Source organism: Nannospalax galili, unplaced genomic scaffold (assembly GCF_000622305.1).
Source record: "Nannospalax galili isolate Female #2095 unplaced genomic scaffold, S.galili_v1.0 scaffold1354, whole genome shotgun sequence".
Lineage (NCBI taxonomy): Eukaryota > Metazoa > Chordata > Mammalia > Rodentia > Spalacidae > Nannospalax > Nannospalax galili.
Window position 1 is genome coordinate 917313 of NW_008335784.1, and position 12359 is coordinate 929671.

Here is a 12359-nt window from a genome sequence, read left to right on the forward strand (position 1 = left end):
TTCCTTTCGTATTCTTGGAGTCCTGGTTTTGGAAAGGACATCAAAAGTTCATCGTGTTTCATTTCCCACTTGTTAACAGAATTATGCCTAAACTGTCCAAGATGGATAGCTGGCTCTGTGTTCATTGGGTCTCAAGTTTGTAGAAGGGTCATCAGCTTGAATGGTAGAAGTGTGGGGCTGGTGACCAGCTTCTGCCATACTGCAGTTCTGATGATGCATATTTATTCACTTAGGACAAAACATGTACACATAGATGAGAATAGTTTAGTTAGACATTTGATATTCTGCAACGTAAATGATGGGAATACACAGAAAGGACTCTTTCCTTTAGGAAATGATATTTTTTTGTCTGTCAGAAATTTTGTGTATGTATACATGTGCATATGTGTGTGTCTGCCAGTGTGAATGCACATGTGTGCAGAGACCAAATGGCAATTTTGGGTGTCATTTCTCTTTGTTTTCTCAGACATGGTGATTTACTGACCGAAGACTCACTGATTAGGCAGGCTGCGCAGTAAGCCTCAAGGGTTCCCCTGTTTCTGCCTTCCTAGAATTGGGCTTATAAGCACGTTCTATTCTACCCAGCTTTTTTTTTTTTTTTAACATTGATTCTAGGGATTGAATTGGGACCTCATGCTTTTGTGGCAAGCACTTTATGGACTAAGTTATATCGCCTCTGCCCTTATTAGAATTTTCTTATCATAGTATTTGACCTAGAACTTGGCACAGAGTTGGTCCATCATAAAAGTTTCAGTCAATAAATTAGCAAGCAAATCTTCTTAGAGAAACATGGCTGTGTAAGCAGGTAACTGTTCTTCCCCATGTGGTCTCTGGGTTCTGTTTGTGGTTGGTAGGTTTGTGTTTTGGGAGACTGCATCTACTGTGTAGCCCAGGGTGGTCTCAAACTCACAGTCCTCCTGCCTTCGCTTCCCAGGTGCTGGAATTATAGGTGTGTGCCACCGTGCCTGGCTTCTGAGTCCTTGCACTCTTGGTTCTCAACATCTAACCAAAGGAGGCACTGTATGAGCACTGTCTGCATGATGCCATGGGAGAAACAGTTCTGGAACCATTGAGTTCCGGAAAGCATGATTTTTCCTCTCTCTTCCTTGGAGTTCTGGTATACTATTAACACATGAAGGATTTTTGAAGTTCAGAAACCTGTTTACATTGGATAAACCCAATGTGATATTTGGCCATAGGACTTCTGACTACACAAAAATCTATTCATCATCTACCCTTTAGGAAGCACTGCACATTTGGTGTCAGTGTTCATATTTTTGCCTGAGGGAGAGCTCGTTTCTTACTCATTTCTGTATGTCAGTGCTATGTGCTAGCTGACCTCTGGCAGGCATTCAGTAAAGATCTATGCATCTAAAATGAAAATGGCCTCTGGATAGATGACACCAATACTCAGAGAAAGCTGAGACAGCATGAAGGTGAAGATGGCTGAGGTCAGAACTGGAGCGAGAGAGGAGGAGCTGTGTGGAGTTCAGATTCTGAATTCAAAGGATTTTAAAAAGTAAGTGCAAGTGCAGCTAGTCTGATATCATGCTTGTGCTGAGACCCCTCGGGTCCCTCCTCTCCTTAGATTGCCCATGTCTTCAAGCTTTCAAAGGCAGAATGATCACTGACAGCCATGGATGCATCTTATTCATGTTTAATGTTGATTACCGAACTTTTGAAAAATTCCGTTAAAAAATTGCGGTCAAGGCATTTGGAGAGGAGACATTTGGAGAGACCCCAGTACCCCCACACCACTGCACCTGGGACTGAAAAGCATGTTGTATTCTCCCAACTTTCTGCTCTGAATCCCACAGCTCATGGATACGGCAGCATTACCAAGGACAGCAAAGACACAGAATCACATGGCCACAGCTGAGCTTCAGAGGAGGGAAATACTGACAGTAAACATGGGGTGTCAGTGCCTCACCCTCCACATGGCTTTGTCTCCAGGGCTGGAGCACCCAGAGGAAAATGCAATTCAAAGGCTATTTTGTAGAGCTCTGAATGGGTGGCTCCAATTGGGCACCTTATGATTTGCCAAGTGGTGAAAGGAAATTGGGAAAATAGATAAGAAGCAGTATCCCAGTGCTTGCATCGTATATATTATGAATAATACACTGCAAAAGCCTCTTCAAAGACCAGGAGCAGTATGCTTGAAATGATTCATTCTGACTGCATTTCACTGCAAGGTGACATCTGCCTTAAAGTTCTTATTGAAGGCTAGGTCGAGAAAAGATTGCATCAAAACCTTTTTTATACTTTTGATACAGAGTATTACTATGGTATTTGGGCTGGCCTCAAAGTCAACCTGGTAATTGTCCTTTCTTAGCCCCCTCCCACATGCTGAGATTATAGGCATGTACAACCATGTCCAGTTTAAAAATTGCTTTTTTCCGCTCTCGTCCACATTGTGACTTTCAGGCGGGTTGGGACTAGGGAGAACCTGTCAAAAAAACATGCTTTTTATAAGACAACAAGAAGTTAAGGGTCATGATGTCCCAGGTCTATAACCTCAATACTAGGGAGTCTGAGACAGGAGGATAGAGAGTTTGAGGCCAGGCTATGTAGTGAGACCTATCTCAAAATAAATAGGCAAGAAAACAGAAGCCAAGAGCAGCAGCATAGCTTAGTGGCCAAGTACTCACTCAGCATAAGCAAAGCCCTGGCCTTGATCTCCAGTACTGAAAAATAATGGGTAATGGTGTTGGGTGTGGGCTGAGAGTTTCACCGTTAAGTGCAGCATGGGAGAAGGGCATAGATCTACTTTAGTCTTTGTATCTAAACCTCACCAATAACTTTTTCAGATTCTTCCTCTTACAAGAGCTCTAGTTTTCTTTCAGCTAGTGGTAGGATGGGTCTAAAGGAGACTATCATGTTCTCAACACAACACAGTATTTTTTCTCAATGATGGTCCTGAGCACACGATGGCATCAATCAGCAAAAAGGCATATTTGCTGCTAAAATCATGTGCTGATTTTTGTTGCTATCAGAACTTACATTCAGAAGCATGAGGGGGCTCCCTGCTCACACAGTCCTGCATCCACTGTGTTATGGAAACAAAGAGCTCTTACCTCATAGCCCATTGATGTATCAAGTAATAAATGTGACAGTTACCGGGTCTAGTCGCCTTCTCCGCCTTTCTGCAGAACTGAAACGGAACATGCTTCTTACTAATAACAGATGCTTGAGCCGTTCCTTTGAAATCCTCTAGAGAAGCTGCCCTGTTGATTCCATTAAAGGAAAGTGGCTTTATGCAGAGGTCTGCTTGGGGGGAGGCGAGTTGTAATTGCTGTTCTGAGGACCCCTCGCTGAGTACCGTGCTTTTCTCTTGTAGGTGATGTGCCTTCAGGACTTTTTTGGTGACGATGACATTTTTATTGCATGTGGACCGGAGAAGTTCCGTTACCAGGATGATTTCTTGCTAGATGAAAGTGGTAAGGAAAAAAAAGTTCAAAACCAGGGGAAATATGAGGCAGCTTTCCAAAACGAGCTGCACCAGGCCAAGATTATGTCAACTCCAAAGCCACCAAATCAGTTTCAGATTCCCCCACCAGCATGTCTTTCCTATACCTTGAATTTCTTTGAATTTTTTATATAGAAAACAGATGAAATGATAATTGAAAAGGTTAATCCATTTCGAAGAATAAGTTCCTAATGGCTAATTTATAACCATTGAATAACTAAATTGACGCTTTACATAAAACCATAGTGTGGCTTTCTACATTTTTTTAATTATATGTTTTTCCTCAAAATTTATAGTGGATGGATTTATAATCATGGGATTACTGAGTATGTTTCTAGATTCTGTTTTCATGTAGCCTGCTTATAATTCATGAGAAAATGGGTTGGTATTCTTTTTCCCTGAGCATCAGGATTTATACATCATTAGCATCTGTGAAATATCAGAGAAAGGGAAGGTAGCTTCCTTCTGTTAATGAACTAAATATGATTCTCTGTAATTGATAAAGAGGAGACAAATGATGAATGGGGAAGTCAGTACGAAAGGTTATAACTGTAAGAATGATCCTGTCTTTGGTACCGGGAGCCATCTCAAACTCTTACAGTATCACAGGTAAGATTATTATATCAACAACATCCTGCCATGATCATTTTACTTCTAATTAAGGAACTATTACATAGTTAATGATATAAATTCTGTCTAGTTGGAAAAGCATTTTGAAATAATAAATGATTTTTTGCTACAGTACACGGGGGGGGGGGCAATTAGTGAGCTTTTGGTGAAGTGAATGGGCAGTCCTGAGATGCAAACAATAAGGTTCAGTAACGTGATGTAATGACCTCACCCTAATGTGCAGGTGCATATTCGCACAGAGTATCTGTTACATGCGGTATAGTCATGGGCCACATAACTACACTTTGGTGACAGTTCATGGATAATGGGCGTCTCATGAGTTTGTATTGCTTAGGAACTACCCAGCCATTCTGCTTTATGTAAGTATGATGCTCACAACTCAGCCCATCACCAAAGCAGGCATTTTGCTTAGCACAACCCCATCATTAAGCAGCACACATCTATACATACTTACAATCATTTGTATGCACTCAAACATCTAGTAATTGATGACTTAGGAGTATGTAGGTCAAGAAAATTTCCCCTTTATCATGAAATTTTCAAATGGCCAATGGAAATATACATAGATGATATAGATGTGTCATGTGTCAAGGATCCTTACTGGAGGAGCAGTTTGGCATCTCTTTTCCTCTAAAGTTTTCTCTAAATACATTCCATCTTTATAACTGATAGACATGTCCTTTGGGGCAAAAATTTATGTAAATGTATCACTCACGAGATGCCCTTCTGGAGGGTCTTCCCATCCCACTTCTGTTTAAGGATAAGGCAGCTTTGCCATTGTGTAGAGCAAGCAAATGTTTCCAGTCAGGCAGCAGAGCTGACAGCACGGTTTTGAGAAAAAGAAACTGCCTTGACTTTCAATTTAAAGAAAATAGCTGCTTCTGATAGAATGGTCTGAGAGACCAGATGTTTTCTGAAATGAAAGTCCATTTGCTGCTTTGATATAGGAAACGCTTGTCAAACCTGTACTGGAATACAGCTTACTTTCAAATCATCAGAGTTTGCTGCTGGTTTCCAAGCTCTCAGCTCTCCTGTTTAGCCAGGTGGATTTGGGGCCATTTCTCCCACCTGGCCCATCTTAGGAACCCATACAGCTGGCCTTTCCCTCTCTAATGATATGCTAATGGTATGCTAATGTATGCTCCCAACCTGGGAGCTGCAGCCTGTTCCTTTTTTATCCGCCCCTATAGGCAGGTAGACTTTCTGAGAAGCACACCAGAAAAATACCAGAAAATATCTTGCTGATTTCCTGCATTATGAAAAGATGATGTAGCACAGTGATGGAGCATTTGCCTAATGTACATGAAGCCGTAGCTCTGTCCCCAACATTGCTAAAAACAAGATGTGTGCACATGTGCAGGCATACACACACACACACACACACACACACACACACACACACACACACCAGGACACTTTAAGCCTCTTTTGCAATTAAGCCCCTTGAAAGACAACTTCAAACCATTTTGGTGAACCCATCCCCTCCTTTTCATACCCAATACTTGGGTGTGAAATACATTTACTGAGTAACTTGTCCTCTCCCATTCTAGAAGAAATATGTGGGCATTGGGGGAAGGAGAGTCAGATATGGGAAAAAAATCTAAATTGAGATTTTACTTCCTCGGATGAACTTACCCCGAGACTAAATTTGCACATTGACAACTGCAATTTTCCTGTTGCTTGTACAGCATGTTCTGGTGCTAATGTATTAAAATTTGAATCTTTTTATAAATGCTGTAAGCATGATTTAGCCTAGCTTATCCGTGCCTGCTAAGTGATATTTGCACACTGATGCTTCATTTGGCCAGTTTCACAGTCGCTTCCTTAAGGGTGTGTCAGTGTAAGTGTGGTGATGGGTCAAGACATCAGAATTGGTATTCTTGCCTGGAATAGAGTGGTGTTTGGTTTAATGGTGTAAGAGGTGGTGTTTTTGTTTGTTTGTTTGGTAAGGCCATTTGCAGCACTTTTAGTTTATCTTTCAAAATTAACCCTCACTACTAGTGTTGTATGAGATTAGCAAGAACACACCTCCTAATTACTGCTGGGAAGGCTTAAGGTCCTTCCAGTGAGGGGTTCTGCCCTTACAGACGCATATTTTCCTGAGCTATTGGGGGCTAGATCAGTATTAGAAAAAGCCAGAGGTCACCTTTTTTCCTCTTTCTACATGCTGTATCAACACCTTCCAGGTTCTAGTCCAAATGTAACCATTTTTGCCAGAGAGTCATTCATCAAGGGAGTCTTAGCACCTTCCAAACACTAGCCAGAGTGCTATATATAGAGACCAGCAGAGGCTGGCACATCCCTCCCTTGTGCCACCTGCTGTTGGGTTTAGAATGACGGAACATAGTCAAGGAAGATGAGGCACTGGAGACAGGAAGCTCAGCTTAGATGATGATGACAAACTGGCGACCATGGGAATTGTCACCATTTCCCAACTGACAGTTTCCTTGAGGTGTGTCTGCCTGGCGCACATTACCTCCGTGGTGGCAAGCCTGACCTAAATGTCACCTTTGTCTAGTCCCTCACCCTGAAAGCCAATGTCCCCACTCTGTGTGGTTTCTTCAAACTCCCCTTGTGGTCACGTGTGGCTTGTGGCTGTTGGGCCAGCTGCCAGCTCCAGAGCCTAAACATTCTGAGATCTTGCCTTTGTTAGCCAGTTCGCACACACTCTTGATTCTGGTAACAGAAGACATCATTTGAAGCAGATATCCTTTTGCCTCTGTATTTCATTACTTTCTTAGGACTCCTATAACAAACTACCACAGACTAGGTGGCTTAAAGCAATAGAAACTGGTAGAAAAAATCTTGAATATTATCACAAAAAAGTGAAAAATATTTTATTTATTCTTGAAGAATTTTGAACATGCAAACACTCTATTTCAGTGTTTACCCCATCTACCTCTTAACTCATCCTAGATCCTTCCCCACCCCCATGTCTCCCTCCAAACTCCGTGTCTTCTTTTTTGTATAAAAATAAAAAAATTGTTTGAGGTGATAGAATACTAATTACCTTGACTTGATCATTCCACATTGTTTAGAAACATCACATTCCATTACACCCCAGAACTATATATAATTATTATGTACTAACTATAAATAAAAAAATTAAAATACTAGGAAGTAATAAAAAAATAAAAACAACAAAAAAACACAACCCGGAGACTTAATGTCTTACAGCTCTTGAGGCCAAAATCCAAAATTAAGTAATGGATAAAGAAATGTTTTTTCCTAAGGATAAGGCAGAATCATTCTTTGCCTCCTCCAATTTCTGGTTGTTGGAGACAGTCCTACATTCCTTGGTTTATGGTAGCATCCCTCTAGTCTCTGCCTTCTCCTTTTCTATGGGTCAGTATGTATATCCAAATTTCTCTCTTCCTAAAAGGTCACCAGTGGTTAGATGAAGGTCTACCCTCATCTTTTGTTACCTCCTCTTAACTTGAGAATATCTTCAAAGACCCTATCTCAAAATGATTTCACATTCACAGATATCAGAAGCTGAAATTTGAACATGTTTCTGGGGAAGAAGTTCAATATACAACAGAAATTCGTGCAAGCCGTCCAGATTTCAATTAATCTTGGATTACAAGTAAAGCAGTTTTTTGTTGTTTTTTTTTTTAACTTTATATAACACTATCAAGTGGAAGAGTTCAGACACACAGAGGTATCTGTGGGCTACCCTCCTCATCTGATGGGATAGACAAACGCTGTCAGAGAATTTCAGCAACACACTGGTCAATACACTCTTGAAACCTTTTGTCTAAGCTGAGAAAGTGGTTTGACAGGCACAACAGCTTAATAGGTTTACTAATTGAACTGCTCTGTCCAAAAGAGACGTTGTGTAGTTGATATCCAGTGCTCTCTATTGAATTTGTCCCCTAGTTCCCTGCAGATAGAGACTGCATTTGTCTACTGGTAGTCACCCCACAAGGTTCTGATTTTGATTCTGTGTAGTTTAGCAGCATTAGAAATGATGATCTGACCATGCTAAGGTGCTTGGTTGAAATCCTCTCGGAGAAATGATCTGTAAGGATTCCACCAAACCCAAGAAGGTAAAATTGAATTGGTAGAAACAGAAAACTGTGCTCTTGGATTTTAAGCAGAAAGAAAAAGGAAAAGCCAGTGCCTCAAGCGGATTGCTCTCCTTGGTCAGAAACAATTCTGTTTTCACAATTGCGTATGTGAAAATTATTTTTCGTTAACTGCAGGTTTAGTGTTAGATGTGTGATTTGGTTCATTTCCTGTATATATTGTAGGTCTATCATATACTGTAAAACATTTCAATTCCTCTGACTGAAGAAGTAAATGGGGACTGAACCAAAACTTTTGTATTTTTTCCCCACAAAACTAAAGAAGTACAAAACAGACATAGTTAAGCTTTCAAATGATTTCTTGGTAACTGTGTAGTGTTATACTTTTTGGGTGGGGGCAGTGTTCCACTCTGTAGGCCACACTGTCCTTGAACTCATTATACAGCTCAGGAAGGCTTCAACTTAAGTTTAAGTTCCTTCTGCCTCAGCTTCCAAATTACTATGATTACAGGTATGTATCACCAAGTCAAACATAGAGTTTATACTTCTGAAGTTATAAATATTTGAAATTGCTCTAAGAACTGTGATATATGTGTGTACGTGCCTGCCTGTGAATAAATAGGTGTAGATGCATGTGACAGTATGTGTGTACACATGTGTATATATATAGAAGTATGTGTATACGTGCATGCATGCATAGTCTCCTATCTCTGTAGAATATAGGACAGCTGCCCCCTAGACAGACCTATTTGGAATGTAGTCTTCTACTGAGTATGAGGTTCTTCCTAGAAAGGATATCTCTTCAGTTTCTCCTAAAGACTCCCATGGTATTGGGGTACCCATGATGTGCTTGGAATATGTTTCTAGATATATTCCATCCTGACTACTTTTATGGATTCATGTCCTGAATGAGATAAGACAGACAGAAACTACACCAGGCACCATTCACCATGGGACTCTCAGTTGTTTTTCCTGTGAATGATAATAGGGCTAAAACTAACAATGATAGAAACAGCACTGAAACGGCCTTAGAAGTCAGAGGTCTCATCCAAGCTCTAGGTCCTTCTTGCTGTGTGGTCTGTATACCTCCTGCTTCCTATTATCTTTGCCTCCAGCTCCTCCTGGGTTGTAATGAACCTAAAATGAGATAGTAAATGTCAAAGCACTCTCAAAACCGTGTTCCTTATTACTTAGTGAATGACACCTCAGCTGAAATACACCTCCTAGAGGACTGCAGCTGAACTAAAACACATACATTCATTTGCAGAACTTAATTGGAAGCAGATGTCACCAAGATTGGCTTTTGGTGTTCTTTAGAGCCAGTAGATAATTTCTATTGCTTTCTTCTCACCCGCTCCTGTGCTGGAAGTGAGAGAGACCTCTGAAGATATCCAGTAGTCTCTGGAGGAAATATCTAGAAGATGAAACCAAAGCCCATTTAGAAGGACCAATCAGACTATGAAAAATGACACATTCAGGACTCCATCCTTCGAGGAATTGTGTGTGTGTGTGTGTGTGTGTGTGTGTGTGTGTGTCCATGCTGTTTTAGATTAACGAGGTCTCTGGTGGCCCCATTGTTCTGCTCTGAAGTTGGGGATGCTTGGAAACTACACAGTCATTGAAAATACTGAAAGATACAAAGTCTGGATAAAGATCAGTCCTCTCTATAAAGTGGCTTTGAAGCTACTGCTACCAAAATTCATTATTTCTTTCATTCATTCATTTATTCAGTCAGCTATTTGACTTATAAACTTATTATGTACCTGGCAGCATGCCAGAGACAAGTAACTGTATAGCAACATATCAAATGTGATTCCTCATATTAACCTCTAATGTTGTTCATGTTGAAAGATAGCAGAGGATCTCAGGAACTGAGCTCTAACCCAGAATATTAAGTATTGCAGATGCTTTTCATGGGCTTTATATCTTTGGGAAAATATTATGGTAAATGCCTAATGGCTCATGGCAAATAATTCTTTATGGATTTAATTCAGCTGTGAGGCCAGTTTGCATTGAATCTGTGGGCAGATTTCTTTCAGATGTATGAGACTTTGTGGGTCTGGAATATTTTACTGTTTTAATACAAGTTAGTTCTAGGAATGAATAGGAAAACAAGGCATTGTCTTATTACAGAAGAATGTAAAATCTAGCATGCTTATTCTTGGTTGTATTGGTTGGTAGAATTCAGCCGGATGTTTGAGGTAGAGGGTTAGGGGTATTTGTTTAGTTCACATGGGAAAACCCTACAAAATATAGCACTGAACATGAATGTTTGAACACCAAGTTTCAGAAATCATCTGCCCAGCTCCCTACTGTGCAGAAATTCTCACCACAACATCATCAGTGGCTTCCCCCATCCTCAGTGACAACATCTGCGAATGACACCTACTTCATAACAACACGAATTCCACAGCCCCTAGTGCACATTATTGACCAGTCTTTCTCTAGCATCTACTCGCTGACCCCAACTACCCTTCCAAGTAATAACGGCCACTCTGCCCTTGTTCTGGGAAGAGCTTCCCTTCTAGCCCACCGTGATGATTAGTCATTCACTCTACAATCTTATTTTTCTTTCCTTCAGTGAAATGTCTCTGAATCTTCATGCTTCTTTCTGGCTGGTCTTCTCTTTCAAAGGAATGAAAGCCATGATTGCTCTTGATCTTGTTGTCTGTTGCTATGTGACCTCACCTTCACAGCATCCCTTTCCTATTGGGCCTGTGAATTTCCTTTCTCTTCTTTCTCCTTCCCTCAGCGTACATCCCGCTCAGGTTCCTCTTGTCCTTCAGTAGCCTGCCTCTATCTCTCCAGCTCATCAAGTCACCAGTGCTGTTTTTCTCTGTCAACCTGCTAAAAACAATTAATAAATTACCATCCTAGAAACTTTCTCTTCCTCAATCTGACTCAGTTTTTTTTTTTTTAATAATTTTGGGTTACTGGTACATTAAGCATAAAAGATTATGGGGTTCTATCAGCTTTTTAAAAATTGCCTTTCATTAGGGCTAGAGAGATGGCTCAGTGGTTAAGAGCACTGTTTGCTCTTGCAGAAGACCCAGGTTTGGTTCCCAGCCAGCACCCACATAATGGCTAACAACTGTTCCCATCTGATGCCCTCTTCTGGACTCTATAGGCACTGCATGACATGGGTTCACTTACATACATGCAGGTAAAACACTCATACATATAAAATAAAAATAATAAAATATTTTTAAAAATTTGCCTTCCACTGACCTTTTAGATTTATCTGCTCCCTCCTAAGATAATAAAAAGAGTCTGGACTCTTCTAGCTCAGAGTACCATCTAAGTTCAGAACTGAAACTGTCTAGTTCCATGTGACAGACTTCAGAACTGGAGTTCTTACTAACACCTGTATAGGGCCCAACACAGCAAGTGCCTTCTCTGTGGGACAATGATAGAAAGGATGCTCTCCTTCCTTTCTTCTCCCCTGATCCTTACTGGTTCTCATCCCTCCAGGGCTATATGGAATGAGGAGTGGAACAGGAAGCGAAGGGGAGACGAACACTCTCATTGACTGTTCTAAGATAGCTTAAACCTCCCTGGGAACACACTGGTTATTGAAAGCCAGCTTCTCTCCTGGGTGACTTCAGGGATTTGAGGGGAACTCTCACTGGAAAATTCCAGCCTTTCCTACTAAGTGTGCAACTTAGTGTCTTCCAGCTTTGGCCATGTTTGCTTGGTCCCTGTTTTCTAAAGCTTTCCCCATTGACCTCAGATGATCCCCTTGGGAAAAATTTAAATTAGCTCCACGCCAACTCCATCAAATCACTCACACACCCTGTGTGCCAACCAATAGGCCACCCAGGTCACCCAAGCTTCCTTTGCCAACAAATGCTCTGAGGTGAAAGCAAAATACACAAACACCAGTCCGTTTCTATAATTTCCCACTATTCACAGAGGATTCTCATCCAGCACTTTCAGTTTCCCAGTGAAACTCCAATTTGGAGACGGGGAACATCTTCCCTGCTTTGAAATGATGAAGTTCACATCACAGTTCTGTAAAGAAATCTTTCTCACAGGGCTTGGGATGTAGCTCAGTGGTAGTGCACTTTTCCAGCACATATAAAGCCCTGGATTTCAAACCCAACACCACACAAAGGTGATTTAAAAAGCCCTCCTGCCAGGCGTCGTGGCACACACCTTTAATCCCAGCACTCGGGAGGCAGAGGCAGGCAGATCTCTGTGAGTTCCAGGCTAGCCTGGTCTACATAGTGAGTTCC

At 41.1% G+C, this 12359-nt stretch overlaps 1 protein-coding gene across 4 annotated transcripts in view; it reads left to right on the forward strand.

Annotated features, from left to right (window-relative positions):
• Positions 1-12359, forward strand: part of Dclk1 (doublecortin like kinase 1) — a 344211-nt gene that overhangs the window by 172758 nt on the left and 159094 nt on the right. For all 4 annotated transcript variants that reach the window (XM_029562253.1, XM_008830501.3, XM_008830498.2 and 1 more), the window contains exon 4: positions 3338-3437. In XM_029562253.1, coding sequence (XP_029418113.1) covers positions 3338-3437 — 100 coding nt within the window. The remainder of the gene's footprint in view (positions 1-3337; positions 3438-12359) is intronic.